This window comes from Arvicanthis niloticus, chromosome 20 (genome assembly GCF_011762505.2).
Source record: "Arvicanthis niloticus isolate mArvNil1 chromosome 20, mArvNil1.pat.X, whole genome shotgun sequence".
NCBI classification, from domain to species: Eukaryota; Metazoa; Chordata; class Mammalia; order Rodentia; family Muridae; genus Arvicanthis; species Arvicanthis niloticus.
The window spans coordinates 39,532,594-39,550,853 of NC_047677.1; the positions used below are offsets into that span (position 1 = coordinate 39,532,594).

An 18,260-nucleotide genomic window follows, 5' to 3' on the forward strand; every position below is an offset into this window, starting at 1 on the left:
AAATTCCACAGTGACTAGACCAGGTACTTCATGCACAGCCATTTGTTTTCGGGTTGCTTGCTTCTACCTTTGTGGTTTTGTTACGAGCCTCGGTGGCCCAGAGGAGGCTTTATTTTTCTAGAAGAATCCAGGATGTCTTAAGCCAGAATTGTGGTCAACTAGGATCTAGGTAGCTGAACAGTGAGGTAGACAGGATTGGTTACATCTCTCCCCCTCCCCCTCCTCTTCTTCCCCTCTCCCTACTCCTCTCCCCCTCCCCACACTCCATGCTTTCCCTTTCTCTCTCTCTCTCTCTCTCTCTCTCTCTCTCTCTCTCTCTCTCTCTCTCTCTCTGTGTGTGTGTGTGTATGTGTAAGACAGACGACAGACTGATCCATTATGTGATCTAGGTCAGCTTCAAACTAAAAAGACCTCCTGGCTCTGCCTCCCACGTGCTGGGATTAGGGCATGAAGCATCAGTAATGATTTCAGGAGTTTCTACAGCCTGCTTCCAGAATTCTTTCAGTTATTAACCCCCAAATCCACACGACACTCACCGAGGAGTATGGCCCCACAAAAAAAAAAAAAAAAAAGTAGGCTGGGGACAAGAAACAGGCCCTGTCCACCCATAAGTTCAAGGCCCCGTGAGACAGTGGCATGTTGACAAAGAATTCTAGGTCAAGAGTGGACCATAAAGAGAATATAGCAACGGGGGGGGGGGGGGGATGACAGTTGGGGCTGGGACTTTTCAGAAGAATTACCCAACTTAGAGGGAGCCTCTTCTCTTTGGAATAGGAAGTGAGTCTGGATGGGACCCGGCTTCAGATGCAGCCCTGAGACAGGCCCCTCCAGAGGCCCCTGGGGCTCCTCTGCCATCTGCTGTGGCCTCACGAGTCACTTCCCATATGTTAGGCTTTCCCCTGAGAGAAGCTGATGGGCAGGCGGGACGTACAGCCATCACAATACCTCTACCCAAGCACCGGGCATGGCCTTTGTTCCCTCCCTGGAGCCCAATGCATCAACGGCATTCAGAGCCACCAGCTACCTGAGTCTATATGCCCCAGATGGATGCAGCTTCCTAGGCTGTTGTGGGCTGGCATTTTACTCAGCCTGCCTACCACTCCCCTTCTGGAACACATAATAAGGGGTTAGGTATCTAGAAAGCAAAGCAGACCTAGGGCTGCTTACCAGGAGAGGCATCCCGGATCTATAGGTATTCTGGGCCTGTGATGACCTAGACCACTTTGCTGGGATTCCTCCACTAACAGGTTCATTGAACCCTGCCCTTCCTCTCCTGGTAAAGGCTGCAGACTCCAGATTATACCAGCGTGGCTTCAGAAGCTTCATGAATAATTGATCCCACAAAAGGTGGGTGGGGCCGCTTCTAATGAGAATCCTGCTCAGTCATCTGGAACCCGGGGCCAGCAGCTCCAGAGAAGACCCGCTGCCCTACGGAGATCCCTGTGGCCTACTATAGGCCAGGGATTTGTAAGCTTGCAGGAGGTCCACCAGCCGTGCACTGTTCAGCACAGCAGGAGCAAACAGCCAGAGCTTAGAGAATTGATACTGTTGCTTCTATCTCCCCGGAAGATGATGGATCACATGACGGATAACAGATGGGTAACACAGCCCCATCCCACTTAAAAGAGAAAGAGTCTTCTCCGGCCTCCAGCAGGGGTGGAGAGAGGGAAGTTGATTGAGCAGAGTAGGAGCAAAAAAAGAAAAAGTTTTCTTTTTTCTCCACTGTATTGAAAGTTCACTCTCGGGCAGTGATTCCCGCCCTTCCTAATGCTGCGACCCTTGAAACCAGTTCCTCATGCTGAGGTGATCTCCCAGCCAGAAAATTATTTTCATCGCTACGCCGTACCTGTAATCTTGCTACCGTGATGCATTGTAATGTATAACATCTGATACGCAGGATGTATTTTCATGGTTACAAATTGACTCACAGGGGTCCCAACCCACAGGTCGAGAGCCACCGCTCTAGGGCCTTGCATATGCTAGTAAACCCTCTACCACTGAACTCAGTCTGCCCGTCTGCCTAGGTTTAATTCCCAGCACCAAATAAACCAAGCATGTGACACATACCTATTTGGAACCAATGTACCTGAAGCCTCACATAGGTTTATCTGCCTGGCCTTACAGTCAGATCCCCATGACTGATCTTCTCCCTAATTTCCCAAACCTAACCCATCTTACAAGTCCTTTGAGCACCACTCCTAAAATGGACCAGCAAACTACCACCCTCTTCAGGTCACCTCTTCTAACCTAGTCTAAGGTCAGCACCTTCTCCTACGTGGACAGCTGCCACAGACCCCCTTCTTACTGTCACCCCGTCTAACTCTCCCACCAAAACATATCAAGCAGGTCCCTCTCTGCTTACCGGGTTGACTACTGACCTAGTAGCGGCCAGGAGTACTTAACTATCAATCCATTAAAGTTCAAGTAAGCATTCTGCTCTTTGATACATTGAAGCCACATTTTTCGTGCCTGGGATCCACGTGGAGAAAGTGGTAGGTACACAGAGAGTAAAACACTGAGTGTGGCGGGAAGTTCTGGACTATGCAGGTTAAGACCCATTTGGTGACTTGCCTTGTCTTTAAAATGAAGCTAAAGTCTCTTAGGGATATAGAAGCCACCGGCCCACCTATGATCTCACCTCCTGTTCCCTACACAGACCTCATCTCCTAACTTAGCTGTTCCTCAAATAGCTACATTCCCGAAGCCTCTTTCTTGTTCTCTATCTTTTCTGCTGTAGGCCTAGCCCACTGTCACCTGTCCAGGCTAGCCTTTCCCCGACCCTGATGTTTGCCTCATCCTCTGTTCACTCAACTCTGCCTGCCTTCTCAGCCTGTCTCTTGTGTCCCTCCCTCTCTTTCACACACACACACACACACACACACACACACACACACACACACACACACCTCTGAGGGCTGTGCTTCTTCTGGGCCACACCTATATCTCAATTTGACCACTACTTGCTGACACATAATCTGAATGTTTGCAGAGTTAAGATCTGGCAGAAACAAACATTGGAAGAATGAGGAGATGGATGGGAGCAGGGATGTATCTCTCCTCACTCTGTCCTGCAGCGAAGGACAGATGATGAGAAAGCTCTATGGGGGGCGGGGGAGATGCTCAGTGCAGAAAAGGCCCAGAAGCTTAGTGTTAGCCCAGGTGGTCCTGAGGATGGATGGCTATCCTTGGGGCCAGGAGAGGCTACCTGACAGGGCAAGAAAACTACTATCTGGATGTTCTCAACGAACACTTTGCTATGTCAAGAGAACAGAACCTGCGAAACCCAACGGGAAACTTCTGAGTTGTGTTGTTTGTTTGTTTGTTTGTTTGTTTGTTTTTGAGACAGGGTTTCTCTGTGTAGCCCTGGCTGTCCTGGAACTCACTCTGTAGACCAGGCTGGTCTCGAACTCAGAAATCCACCTGCCTCTGACTCCCAAGTGCTGGGATTAAAGGCGTGCGCCACCACCGCCCAGCCAAGCTTCTGAGTTCTTAAAAGCAAATTTATTTATTTATAAAACATTAAAAGCTAGCATGCTGCCGCATAAACATAGCCCCAGCTGCTCAGGAGGCTACAGCAAGAAGTGGATCACTTGAGTCCAAGAAGTATGGGGCCTCGTCTCAAAATAAACGAATGGATGAGTGAATAGAAAATATTTACAGTAGGGGGAGAGGGAGTGTGGCTCAATGGGGAAAGCAGGATGTCTAGCATGCTACAAGGTCCCGAGTCCCAACTCCCAGCACCCCGCACACCAAAAACCCTACACAAACATTCAAAGCAGAGCTGAGTTGGGATTTTCGAACCAGAAAGTTACCATATGGATGGATGACGTCACCCCCCCACCAAAGGCCCCCTTGGTGTTCCACACATTAATGATTCTATGGGCCGGCCCTACCAAGCCCACTGTGAACTTAAGGACCCAGTAAACAAGGGAAAAAGAAAAGAATTTAGTCTTTGGAAGATTCTCTCTCTGGCTTTTTTTTTTTTTTTTTTTTTTCAGATGGCCAGGAAAAGAGGGTTCCAGAGGCCTGAGATCTTCTCATTTTGCCTGCCTGGCTCAATTATTGAATGAGTCAATCAGATCATTATGGGCGGCAGCTAGTATTGATTGTGACCCTGTGAGATCATGGGTTTTTTTCCTCTCTCTCTCTCTCTCTCTCTCTCTCTCTCTCTCTCTCTCTCTCTCTCTCTCTCTCTCTCTCTCTCTTTCTCCCCCCTCCCTCCCTCCCTCCCTCCCTCTATCTTTCTCCTCCCTGTCGTCTCTCCTGGTCTGTCTCTGTGTCTCTGTGTCTCTCTCTCCCCCCCCTCCCCCCTCCTTTTGTTTTTTGTACAGATAGGGATCAATCCATGGACTTGCCTTATCAAATAAGACCTCTACCATTGAGTCACGCCCCTCCCAGAGAGGATCAGACTTTTTAACGCTCATTTTAAGGTGAGTCTACCGATAACTACATAAATAGTAAACGTCGTTCACTATTGTGTTTCCGGGATGCAAGCTCGTTTTGTTTTGTTTTGTTTTGTTTCACTAGCCCAAAAAGTCAGGTCACCAGCAAAACTATTTCTTCTCAGCAATTGGGTTGTTTACTGCCTGCTGGGCAAGAGACTGGTGAGGTAGGCGGGGGAAGGAGGGAACAAGAGATTACAGAGGTCTACAGAGGGCAGCAGCGAGCCGCACAGCGTTCAGAGTTCCTGAGCGGGGGCTCCAAAGGCTTGCTGCAGCCCTACAAACTGAACTATACTAGGAGCAGACAACAGGCTACAGATGACAGCGAGTTCCAGGGAGGGAAAGAGAATCCCGGTCTAAGTCAGGGAGCCCCTGCTAATCTGGTTGCGGGTTCTGGGTTCTATTTCTCTAGAAGAGCATGATTAACAGTTTACAACCAAGGAAATAACAGCTCCGTGGAAGCAGGTGTTCTGGTTTTATCTCAGAGCTCGGGGAAACTGAGGCACGGAGCTGGGAGACGTGGTCAAAACTCAAGCTGTTCTTCAGCTGCCAAATCCTGTTGTCTTTCACCTCACCCAGCAGGCTGGCCTGGGTTTCATTTTGTATTCAGGAGAGTTAATGCTTCTAGAGAGCTTCTCTGCTAAGTGCCTCAGATCCCTAAGCTTCGTTGGGAACCATTAAAGATTTCCTGTCTTCCACCCAGCTCTGGGGCTATGAAGGAGGTGTGTGATCCCTTCACAGAAAGAAAGAGACCCCAAGACGCTACACTGGCCTCCGGAGGTCAAAAGTCATTATTCAGGAAGGGAGATAACGTTGAAAGAGCGGAGGGGGAGAAATTCCTAAGTTATCACTCAGTGTAAGGAGTCCGGTGACAACTGAGTGGCCATTGCTAAGCTTCATCACCCACCTCAGATCTCCAGCACCAGAGGCTCGCTGACTGGCACACAAACTGTTGGCATGTACCGGTGACCTGCCCTGGTTGATTTCCTAATAGTTTGGGCCCTGCTGGGTGTTCCCTGGTGCGGTCAGCCCCGAGGTTGGCGGGTGCAGAAAAGAGGAAGCAGGCATTTCTGTTCGAGGCATGAAGAACTAGCCAGAGCCTCGCTCGGAATTACCCGGTCTGGGGCGCCTCTGTGTCTGTCCAGAAGGCGATCAGACCAGTTAGGAGCCATCCCCCGGTCGGACTCAAGGACCCAATGCTCTTCCCGCGGCGCGGCCCCTTTAAGAGGCGCGCCCAGCCCCGTCAGCCGCTCCGCGGCCACCGCCCCCCGGTCCTCCCCTTCCTGCAGCGTTGAGTGCGGGCCGGGGCGGGAGTGCGGCGAGAGCTGGCCGTGCCGAGCGGAGCGCCTGCCGGGAAAGGTGCGGGGCGGCGTGGGCATCGGAGGCGAGGAGCCCGCGGGGCTGCGGCCGTGGGCCCGCGGCGGACCCGCTCTGCGGAAGACGGCTCCCGCCGCCGCGCGCGCCGCGGAGCCCCGCACACAATAGCGGCGTGCGCAACCCCGCGCCCTTCCCCCGCCCGCGCGCGCCCCCCCCTGCCGCCGCCGCCGCTGCCGCCGCCGCGGCCGAGCCTCCCGCCTCACCTGCGGCCCCGGGGGGCGGGCATTGTTCGTCGCCGCAGCCGCGGGGCCATGGGAGCCACCGGGCTCCCCGGGCCGGGGCGGGTGAGAACGCCGCGCCGCCGCCGCTGAGCCGGGCTCCGGGCGCGCAGCTCCGCAGCGCAGGTGAGCCGGCCGCGCCATGGTGGACTCGGTGGGCTTCGCCGAGGCGTGGAGGGCGCAGTTCCCGGACTCGGAGCCGCCGCGCATGGAGCTGCGCTCGGTGGGTGACATCGAGCAGGAGCTGGAGCGCTGCAAGGCCTCCATTAGGCGCCTGGAGCAGGAGGTGAACCAGGAGCGCTTCCGCATGATCTACCTGCAGACGCTGCTGGCCAAGGAGAAGAAGAGCTACGATCGGCAACGCTGGGGTTTCCGCCGCGCCGCGCAGCCCCCGGACGGCGCCGCCGAGCCCCGAGCGTCCGCCCCGCGCCCGCCGCCCTCGCCCGCCGACGGCGCAGACCCGGCGCCCGTCGAGGAGTCCGAGGCGCGGCCGGACGGAGAGGGGTCACCGAGTAAGGGACGGCCGGCGTCCGCCCGCAGCAGGCCAGCGGCTTCTGCGCCGGCGGACCGGGACGACCGAGGGCCCCCCACCAGTGTGGCGGCGCTCAGATCCAACTTCGAGAAGATCCGTAAGGGACCTGCCCAGCCTGCCTCTGCCGACGCTGAGAAGCCCTTCTACGTGAACGTCGAGTTCCACCACGAGCGCGGCCTGGTGAAGGTCAACGACAAAGAGGTGTCCGACCGAATCAGTTCCCTGGGAAGTCAGGCCATGCAAATGGAGCGCAAGAAGTCCCAGCAGAACGCGGGGCAGGGCCTGGGGGAAGCACCCAGACCCCATTACCGTGGGCGCTCCTCGGAGAGTGGCTGCGGCCTCGACGGGGACTATGAGGACGCAGAGTTGAATCCCCGCTTTCTGAAGGACAACCTAATCAATGCCAATGGCGGCAACAGGCCCCCTTGGCCGCCCCTGGAGTACCAACCCTACCAGAGCATCTACGTCGGAGGTATGATGGTGGAAGGGGAAGGCAAGAGCCCCCTCCTGCGAAGCCAGAGCACGTCGGAGCAGGAGAAGCGCCTCACCTGGCCCCGCAGGTCCTACTCGCCCCGGAGTTTTGAGGACAGCGGAGGTGGCTACACCCCAGACTGCAGCTCCAATGAGAACCTCACCTCCAGCGAGGAGGACTTTTCCTCTGGCCAGTCCAGCCGCGTGTCACCAAGCCCCACCACCTACCGTATGTTCCGGGACAAGAGCCGCTCACCCTCGCAGAATTCGCAGCAGTCTTTTGACAGCAGCAGCCCCCCAACTCCACAGTGCCAGAAGCGGCACCGGCAGTGCCAGGTTGTGGTGTCTGAGGCTACCATCGTGGGTGTCCGCAAGACCGGGCAGATCTGGCCCAGTGATGGGGACAGCACCTTTCAGGGGGAAGCAGGTGAGTGCCTTGTGTGGGCATACTTGGACCTGTGCTGGACTCTTGAAGTAGATTGGCATGGGAGAAATGGGTACTTTTTGGAGTGATTTTCAAGTGCTTTTGTGTCTCTTTGGCCCAGCGCCTGGACTGACTCCACCCCCTTCTTCCTGAAGGCCAATGGATGGGGGTGGGGGCCTAGAAGGGAATGACTGGTGACAAGCTCTCTTGGTTCTAGATCCAGAGCAGGTGGGTTTGCGCAAGTATTGGGAGAGAGATGGCCATGTGCTCTCCCCATGCTGAACAACAAAGTCGGTCATCCCTGCCACCCGGATTAGCTCCTTTGAGTGGGGCGTGATCTGTGCTGGTTCCCCGTAACCTGCCACCTGGTTGTTCTGGTCTTGGAGTGGTAATATGACGCCGTTAGGGGAATCCAAGATGTGCAAGCTGCCTCGAGGTCTTAGATGTGTCAGATTCACTTGTGAGAACGGGTGAAGAGAGGAGTCAGAAGCTGAGTTCTGACTCACCGGGCCACTGAAAATCAAGAGGTTGACGATTTTACGTGGGGGTAATCCCACTCCATCCTGATCTAGTTGGCTTGGATAGGTTGCACTCGTCATTACTCACGCCTAGACGACTCCATCAACGGCCACTGAGTTTTGTCCGTGTGTCTTTCTTTTTCTTGTGGTGCTTGGGGCTCCAACCCAGTGCTGTGCAAGTTCAAGGCATGCCTACACCACTGAGTTACTTCTCCAGACCCCACCTTCTTTCCCGGTCCTCCAGCGCGGGCTCTTGCCGCCTCATTTTCTCCAGGGTGAGCACTCAACAGGTTCTTGTTTGAGGCTCCTAGTCCATGGTTTGACTCTAGCGCTAAGATAAACAATAACTTCTTGGCTGTACCCAGGCACCGTTGGATGTGTGGGGTCATGGGACTAAGGTTATGGTTTCGAGATGCTAAGATAATAACTTCTTTGCTGCACACAGGCACCATTGGATATGTGTGGCAATAGGTCTAGGTCATGGTTTCAAGATCCAGGCCGAATTTTCAGTCAGAGTAAGGTAGGAAGAGTGCTGGGCAGGCATAGGATTTGGGGGTGTATAGCTGTCAGGAATCTCTTAGAGTCTTTGCCTCTGTTGAGCTGATCTGATCTTTTGCTTTGCTGTTTTTTTTTTTTTTTTTTCCTCCTCTTGCTGATGGAGTTGCACATGCTTCATTTGTCAGAATCCTCTTGAAAAAAAAAAAAAACAAAAAAAACCAAGGTTATTTTTGGCTCTATTAAGCTGCCTTTCTATGCCCAGCACCCTGTCATGTTCATCAACCTCCAGTCACTGGTCTTCCGTCTAGGTTGATGCAGTGTATAGCTGGACCTACCTGCCTGTACCCTGGTCCAGTTGCTTTCCTTGTGTCTGGAGGAGGGATGAGAAGCTGTGGGAGTCAGGTATATGCTTTGGAGGGCACATGAACCAGCTCCTCTCAGGTCTGGAGGTCTGCCCGATGGTTACCGGTCACCAGCCATGTCCAGCCAGCTGTTTGCGAGGTGAACTCATTTGAGCAGCTGGCTTTTGGTGCTATGGCGACTGGGGACATTTATTCATAAAGAACGAGAGAGGCTTCCACGGAGACCTACAGTCCGATTATTCTCTTGCTGGTAGGGAGTTCTGAGTTTCCAGAAAGTGGAGCCTAGCCTTTCCTATACCTACCGGAGAAATGGCCATGCTGCTGTCCACATAAACGTACTGCAAGTCAGAGTAGGTAAAAGCAAGGATGAGAAAGAGGTGTGTCCTCAGAGGAATATAGGTTAGCTTCTCAGCAAATGAGCTTAGAAGGTAATTTCCCATTTTAGAACTTTCTGGTTCTCTCTGACTATCCTGAAGCCCCACATTCTCTCTTCTATTTCTCCCTTAAACATTCTTTTGTGCTTTTTCGAGATAGGGCCTTCCTGTGAAGCTCTGGCTAGCTTAATATTTGTCACATGGAGCAGTGCTGGTCTCCAGTTTGCGGTGAGCCACTGCTTCCCAAGTGCTGGGGTTACAGACATGCACTGCCACACCTGTCTCCCTCAGATTTCTCTCTCCCTCGCTTTCCCTCTTTGTTTTTTTTTTTTTGTTTTTTTTTTTTTTTTGTTTTTTTTTTTTTTTTTTTGAGGAGGGAGCGGGATGTGTTTGGGGGGCAAGCAAACTCTTCCTGTGTTGCCTTGGCTTCCCTGGAATTAGCTTCTTAGGCCAGGCTAGCCTCTCACGAAGATCCATATGTTTCCTCCCAAGTGCTGATATTGAAAGCCTGCATGGAAAGTGTCCTCAGACAGTTTTTAACAATGGAGACTGAACAGCGTAGTCTAAGAGTTAAGAGCTGAGGCGAGGCGTAGTGCTGGGAATTGAACCCCGGTCCTCTGCACGAGCAGCCAGTGCTCTTAACGGCTGAGCCATTATATCTCAGACCATTTTTTAATAGTAAAACTTTTCAGCACATTCCGAGGTTTACAACAAAAATGGACTGGGAATGAGAGCGATTACCCATCTCTCCTTGTGCTTCCAAGCCACCTCCTCTGTTATTAGCATCCTTCACTAAAAGGGTACCTTTCATAAACCACCATGGACACATCATCACCACCCATAGTGTGTGCTTTATATTAGGGTTCTCTCAGTGTTGTGCACTGTATGTTTAGTTCTTTTGGGGCTTAACGGGCCCAGGTGTTGTAGCCCAAAGAACATTGAAACTGTGCTGAACATTCTCTGTCTTGTAAGGGAGGGGCAAGGGTCCCTGCCGCCGCTCAGCCATCCGTCTCTGTTGGGGTTGCATACTGATGTTCATTAGACAGCTGTGGGCCTACTGACCTAAAAGGAGCAGTAAGGAAAAAATGTATACGCACAGCGTGTGTGTATATATGGGAGTGGAGGTCACCCTAGCGTTGTGTCGTGGCAGGCACACTGACCTGACTCGTAACTTTTCACTCCCTGGAGATGGGTTGTGAGGGACGTCAAGGGAAGGAACTGGAAACATCACAAAATGCTCTGTGCTGGGCACCACGACAAGGTGCTTCATGCAAGATCCCTCCTGAGCTCTTTCATCAGCTTGTGGTGGGCTGTCCCATCTATAGAAAAGCATGCAACCAAGAAGTAGCAAAGCAGAACTCCTGGGGTGTGTGAACACACAGCTCCAGGCTTGTGGCGCTAGGCTCCGCCTCTTCCTGTGGCTCTTGGTGCTAGGCTCCGCCTCTTCCTGGTGCTCAATTCTTCCTCCTGAAAATCCTAACCTTTCCCTCCCTCCTGTGTAGGCCACAGAGAAGGAGAAATGACCTTTGCCATCTGGAAACTTAGCCATTGAGAGAAGAGGGGATGCATGTGTAAAGGGGAGTAAGATCGGGGATGCTCCAAGCTTACTTGGTGTGTCCAGCTGCCAAAGATGCGAAGAACTATTTGTCTACTAAATGGGGGTCTCAAGTCCACCTTCCCTGACTCTGGAGTTTGTGTGGTTTTGGGAAGGGAGAGTTTTGAGACAGGGACTTACTGTATGGCCCATGTTGGCTTTGAACTCCTGGTCCCCCTCCCTCTACCTTTCAAGGGATAGGATTATAGATTTGTTTTTAAACAACAACAACAAATACAAAAAATAGAAAATTTATCATTTAATTTAGGGGAGCTGAGTAGGGATTGTACGTTTGTGGCCAACCTGAGTTACATAAGAAAGAGCTTATCTCAAATTCTTTTAAACCTTTTTATTTTATTTTATTTTATTTTAAGAAATAGATTTATCAAAGGAAAGCAATGCCAAGAATGGAGGTGGGTTGGTGAGCCAAGGGAAAGCATGTGCCCAGAGCAGGAGTCTTTGTTAGTTTGAGTCCTGGTCTTACTGTGTCGCCCTGGCTGGATACATACAGTTAAGACCAGGCTGGCTTCCAACTCAAGAGATCTGCCTGGTTTTGCCTCCCAGGTGCTGGATTAAGGTTTGTATCACCAGAAAAAAAGGTTTTTAAGGTCATTATAAACACAAAATATAATACTTCCTTAATGTGTTCTGACCATTTTTAAGCATGTAGTTCTGTGACACTGAGTACATTCATATTGGACGCTGTCACTATCACAGAAATGCTGTCCTTGTTGACAGCACAGTGTGTCCCAGTGTGTGACAACCCCACCTTCCTTTCTGTTTCTATGACTTTGAAGGTTCTAGGTGACTCGCATTGGGACGATCACACACTGTCTTTTCATGATTGACTTACTTTTCTTAAGTGTAATGTTCTTGGTGTTTACCCACCTTATAGCATAGATTCAAGTTGTTTGTCGGTCTGTCTGTCTGTCTGTCTGTCTGTCTATTATCTATCCATTTATCATTTATTTTTATATTTGATTTAAGGTCTTACCATGGTGCCTAGGCTGGCCTTAAACTCCTGATTCATTCATTCATTCAGTGTCTATTGTTTATCATATATGCATATGACATATATATATACACACATATCATATGTATGTGTGTGTATATATACATATATATACATACATATATATACACATGTATGTATGTATGTATGTATGTATGTATTTGACTTAGCAGGTTGCCTAGGCTGGCCCTGAACTCCTGAGCTCAAGCAGTCATATTGCAAGTATCTGGTACTATTGATGTATGCAAGACCTTTCCCTTCTTTAGATCTGGGGGATATGTAATTCAAATCTCTGCCAGCCTTGTTCCCCATAACCTGTTATAGATGTGCCCTTTGGGGTTTTTGTTTTGTTTCTTCTGGGGTTCCAGCCCAGGGCTTTTGGTGCTGAGCCAGTGCTCTCCTGCCAAGCTGCTTCTAGCCCCAACTCTCGGTGTGTTCTCCGGAGTGGTTGACTAGAACATAACAAACAGGTTCGAGTGAGTAACTGGAACATAGGTGTTCATACAGGCCCTTAGTTGGCTCACTCATGCCCTGTTTAGACTGGAGCTCACGGCTGCCTCTCAATTGAGTGCAGGCTTCCGGCTGAGCAAAGGTAGCCTGGGTGAGCCAACAGGTAAACAGTCTATGCAACTTTGTATACACATTCTCTTGGCTCTGGCAGGCTGAGGTGTTTGGGGAGGCAGTGAAGGATTCTGAGACTTTGCATTGAAGAAGCAGAGTGGGCTGCTGAGTTGCGTGCATTGAAGAAGCAGAGTGGGCTGCTGAGTTGCGTGGGCCAGGGGAGTAAGCCTACCCTGTGATTCTCTTTTGATTAATCTGTTGCTTTTGGCTTTAGAAGTCGTGTCTTCTCATTGGTTGAGAGTCCTGTGGCTAGGAAGAGGTGTTTGTGTGTGCATCTGTGTGTGTGTGTGTGTTTCTGTGTGTCTGTGTGTGTCTGTTACCTCCACTGGAACACGGAGTCCAGGTAGCCAGGTATCTGTTGAACCCACTTGGGAAAGGATCAAGCATGTTGGGAGGCCCAGGCTGCAACTTCCTCCTGTGGGTTGCAAGGGCTGTGTCCAGCGTGAACTGATAGGTATCTGGGAAGTGTTCTCAGGTTGTTAAGTAGCAGGTCCAAGTTTTGACTAAGGCTGGTGGTTTTTGTCTGAAGGCTTGGAATGAATAGCGTACTAATTATAAAGCCCCTGGGAGTTTTCATCCTGGCTGAAACACAGTGGCTTCAAGGAGGTGTGTTTTTCCTTTGAGAAATGTAATTTTAGTTGGAATATGTTATTCCAACGTGCTTATTATTTTTAGTGTAAAATACACATGACAAAATGCGCGATTTCAATCTTTAAAGAGAAGTCAGAAATCAAACCCAGGACATTGTGTGTATTAGGTAATAAATCTGTCACTGAGCGGGTCCCTACTCTGTCCTGTGGCCTGTTGTACGACCATCACCAGTGCTCAAATCTCATATTGGCATCTGGGACTGATCCAGGGCTATGCTAAGCACAGGCATTAACCCTGAGCCAGACCTCCATTTATTTATTTCTATATATGTGAGTATACTGTGGCTGTCTTCAGACACACCAGAAGAGTGTATCGGATCCTACTATAAATGGTTGCGAGCCACCATGTGGTTGCTGGGAATTGAACTCAGGACCTCTGGAAGAGCAGTAAGTGCTCTTAACCGCTGAGCCATCTCTCCAGCCCTGGTCCTAGCTTTTCAACTGTTTCATTTTCGAAACAGAAACTGTATCCATTTAAATAACTCCTTATTCTCCACCTTACCTCCAGTCCCTGGAAGCCAGGATTCCACCTTTAGTCCCTGGGGATTGGCTTATCCTAGGTATCTTATGTAAATGGAATCCTATACTATTTGTCCAGTGACTAGTGTGCTTAATTTAAGTGTGGCTTTAAAACCCCTGGGGCAGCAGTCTCACCTTTAACCCCCTAGCCTCCGGACCTTGCCGCAGGACCTTAGCAGGTGTGTGTCCTAAAGAAAACACACCTGTTGATGATGGGAATTTCCTCTTTCCTCAGCTTTCCCACCCACAGAACTGAAGTGGCCCAGTGTCTTAGCCATCACCATTATGTAACAAAACACCTAAGACTGGGGTAGACAAAACCATCAGAAATATGTTTTCTCAACCCTGCTGGAAGCTGACATGAAGAAGGCACAGAGAGAAGTCTCTGTGAGGCCCATTTTTTTGGTGTGATGTGTAGTCGCCACCTGTTAAATGCCTTTCTCACAGTACTTCCTGGCAACTCTGGATGTCCCAATTTCTTTTTCTACGAAAGACATTGGCCAGTTGGGATTAAGACCACTGAAATGACCCCGTAGTTTACTAATTTTTTTTTAAGTTTTAGAGATTATGACATCATTTTCTCCCCTTTCCTTCCCTTCAGGTTATTTTGTTTGTTTGTTTGTTTTGTTTTTCGAGACAGGGTTTCTCTGTGTAGCCCTGGCTGTCCTGGAACTCACTCTGTAGACCAGGCTTGCCTTGAACTCAGAAATCCGCCTGCCTCTCCCTACCAAGTGCTGGGATTATAGGTTCCCTTCCCTTCAGGCTTCCTAACTCATAGTCGTTTTTTCTTTAATTTGTGTGTGTGTGTGTGTTTGTGTATGTGTGTGTATTCCTGAATACATATAACCTGTGTATAATGTTACTTGTGTGCGTTTTCAGGGATGACTATTTGGTATTGGATAATCGATTGGTGGGCTCTTCCTTGGGGAAGACTATTTGTCTTGATCTTAGCATTCCTTGTTTGTCTGTGGTTCTTTGTCTGGAGGTGAATCCTCTGATCTCCCGAAATCTCCACCATTAGCGTGTTTATGGTTGTTGGCCCTGTTCAGTGTTTAAGTAGCCCTGTTGGTGAGACTTTATGCGTTTCTAGGAAACAGCCTCACAGCAAACCCCTTAATCTTGTGGCTCTTAGACTCTGTCCACTTTTTCTTCCGCCAACGTTCCCTTAACCTCAGATGTAGGAGTTACGTTGCAGGTGTATCGGTCGAGACTGAGCCCCACAAGTCGGTATTTTGATTGGTAACGGTTGTCTGTAATGGTGTCTGCCTAGCTCTAAAGTTCAAAAATGAACTTTCCTTGTTGAAGGGCGGGGGCTAGATCCTGGAGAAGAACTGATTTACTAATTTCTTAAAAGTCACAGTGTAAGGAACTGAGAGCCAGGACTTCATACGGAATTTGTGAGGTGCATGCATGCATGGTGTTGGAGTCTGCAGAGGAAAAAAATTGTCATGGCAAAGAGAAATGGTCTTCAGACTGGTTTCCAATAGCTAAGTTGTAGGATGAAGTTGAGTAAAAATGTTTGCAGGCCTGGGGATTAGCTCGGTTCGGGTTCGTACAGTGCTTGCCTAGCATGCGGGAGGCCTGGGGTTCAGTCTCCAGTATCACATAAACAAGGCTTGCCTTGCTGGTGATGTCAGCACTTAGGAAGTGGAGGTGGGTGGTAAAGAATTCAAGATCATCCTTGACTATCTAGAAAGTTTGAGATAAGCCTGTCAGAAGAGAGAGAAAAAGAGAGAGAGAGAGAGAGAGAGAGAGAGAGAGAGAGAGAGAGAGAGAGAATGCTTTGTGTAGTATTAGCCCGTGGGTGGTACGAGTCATCGAGTCATTGCTAAGCCCAGGCACCAGGAGAGCCACAAACTAATGCCTCGTGAGCCACCATATCCCTGTTCACTTAGTAAGTGTTGACCAGACCAGTCACTGCTGAAATCCTGTCCATTGGTCTATAGTTTTTTTTCCTTCTTCCTTCTCCTTCTGTCTTTTTGTTTGTTTGTTTATTTATTTATTTATTTTGAGACAGACTCTTACTATGTAACCTAAGCTGGCCAGTGCTTTTCTATGTACTGATTTATTATTAGTTACAGTAACTCTATCATAACCTTTCACACGTCTGAGGACCCAGTGAGCCTCACCGAGCCTCCTGCCTCTACCTCTCTAGCACTGGGTTTGCAAGCAGGTGTCACCAAACTGACTCTCTGATGTGGGTGCTGGGGAATGAGCCGAAGTCCTAACTATCGCTCAGCAAGTATTTAACTGACTGAGCCATCTCCCCGGCCCCCTAAAATTATCATTTCCATGTCTCCCTGTTTATCCTGATTCATACTTCTTCCAAAGCAGCCAGTCTCCTATTCAGTACCTCAAGGGTATTTATTGGACATCAGGTACATACTTGGCCGTGTCCTCTGAGAAATTCTCTCGCTTTTCGTCATGAATTTGCTAAAAGACTTTTTACCTTCATGGGCTTATCCTTTTAAAACCAACCAACAAGAGAACAAACCTTTTGTAATAGCAAAGCATTTTTTTTTTCTCTGTGTATTTTTTTAACTGTATGTTAGCCGCTATTTCCTATTCATCCTGAGTCTGACTGGCTTCCTTCTTGAGGGAGACAGGAGCCTTAAGACAAAGGCAGAACATGGCCTACTTCTCTGTCCTGTAGAATTTTCTGTCATACTCTGGATCCTCAAGGAGAGTTGGTACAATGGAGAAGTTTCAGAGCCTAGGTTGGCCTTTCTGTGTCTCAGGCCCCATGAGCACGACAAAACCAAAATGAGATTCCATCTTTTTTTAAATTAAAATTTAAATGTAAGAGTGTTTTGACGTGTGTGTGTGTGTGTGTGTGTGTGTGTGTGTGTGTGTGTACCACTTACGTGCCTGGTGCCTGCAGAGGCCAGAAGTCCTCTCTGCTCCCCTATAACTGGATTGCAAATTACTGTGAGCTACCATGTGTGTGTTGGGAATTGAACCTGAGTTCTCTAGGAGAACAGTAAGTGCCCTTAACCCCTGAGCCATCTCTCCAGCCATGAGGCTCCATCTTTAAGGTCTTGATTTGCTTAGACCCTTATGTGTTCTGGCCAAACCCACTTAATCCCATCTAATAAATAGCAGTCGATTTTCTGGGGTCCAATGATGCAGGTTCCTTTAGGAATGAAACTGTATAGCTTTGGAGACATTTCTTCTCTGCTGACCATTGTGCTCCTGCCTGTTTAACTACAGAGAACAACACTCTGGGTCCTGCTAACCTCAAGTCTCAGATTCTGACTCTTGCTGTTGTGACCTGGGGGTTTATGGTACCCAAGGGAAGAGTAGCTAGCCAGTGCATAAAGGTGCCTGCCTCTGCTGGAGCTGGAAGACATAGATGCTTTTGGCATAGTAAATATGATTTCTTTGGAGACTGTTTCATGGGTCCTTGAAACATCCTTGTGAAGTGGCTGGAGCCAGATCATTAGCATAATTATGTGCTGTGCACTGGTTGGGTCTGAGGGTGAGTGAGACATACAGAGACGCCTAGAATATAGCCTGGTTAAGATCCAGGCATTCGTGAAGGACCTAAGTGGTACTGTTAGTCACATGACACAGGGTGACTCCTACCTACGGTGTCAAGCATCTCCATCAGTTAGTTGTCTGTCCAGAGATAGCACCTCCCCCACCCCGACCCCCAACTCCCATAAGTCTTTTTAATCTGGTAGGAAAACAGTGGTTGGTGTAAACCTGTTGCTACCATGGAAACAATCTGGTCCCAGCTTTCAGGAAGATTTAAAAGCAACAGCCACTTAGAGACGGTCATTTCTCTTCTCTTATTTTACAGATTTCTAGGAAAGATATTTCTTCCCTTCCCATTCCTTCTCTCCCCCCCCCCCCTTCTCTGAGGCCCATCCTAGTGCATTCTGATTCCCAGGTGATAAAAGGCATTCGGTGAGAAGGATGAAACCCTTGTGGATGAGATTAGTACCCTTTTCAAAGAGATCTCAGAGAGCCCCAATATTCCTTCTGCCACACGGAGGCAAAGCAGGAAGCTGTTACCTGAAGCATGCAGTAGATCCTAAGTAGACATGATCGCCAGTGGAATTCCAGTGTCCCAAATGGTGAGAAGTCATTTTTCGTTGCCTTCAAATAAGCCCTCTAGTAGATGATATTACTATTGGAACCTGCTTTCCAGTCCAGTGAGCTTTGCCTGCTCTGTAAATCCTAAATCTAAGCTGAATATGTCATTTGGGGTCAGGCCTCAGACATATCAGACGAGAGGACTAAGACCCATTACCAATATCAGCTGAGCCCAGTACAGAACGAGCCTTCTGGGACAGGGTGGCTTTTGTCCTCTTAGATAGGCTCAGCCTTCTTGTGTTCCTGAACCACTTGGCCTTGTGACTTCTGGGGCCTTGTAAGCTAGGGTTTGGGATTTAAAAAAAGGCAAGACACTCCCTCCCCCCACCAGGGCCCACTTCTGCCAGTCCGTGGAGGGAAAGCTTAGAGCCACTTTAGAAAGATAATTATGGAGCTTTAAAATTTGTTTATTAATATTTTATTTAAGTGTGTACAGGTGTGTATGTGTGTACATGTGTATGTGTGTATGGTGTGTGATGTGTGTGCATGCATGTATATGTGTGTGCATGTGTGTATATGTCTGTGGTGTATGCTTGCATGATATATGCAT

General features: G+C 49.4%; 1 protein-coding gene across 1 annotated transcript in view; it reads left to right on the forward strand.

Annotated features, from left to right (window-relative positions):
- Positions 1–6,039: 6,039 nt before the first annotated feature.
- The window catches only part of Bcr (BCR activator of RhoGEF and GTPase), a 124,435-nt gene continuing 112,214 nt past the window's right edge, over positions 6,040–18,260 (forward strand). The window contains exon 1 of the mRNA XM_034524076.2: positions 6,040–7,467. Coding sequence (XP_034379967.1) covers positions 6,180–7,467 — 1,288 coding nt within the window. The 5' untranslated portion in view covers positions 6,040–6,179. The remainder of the gene's footprint in view (positions 7,468–18,260) is intronic.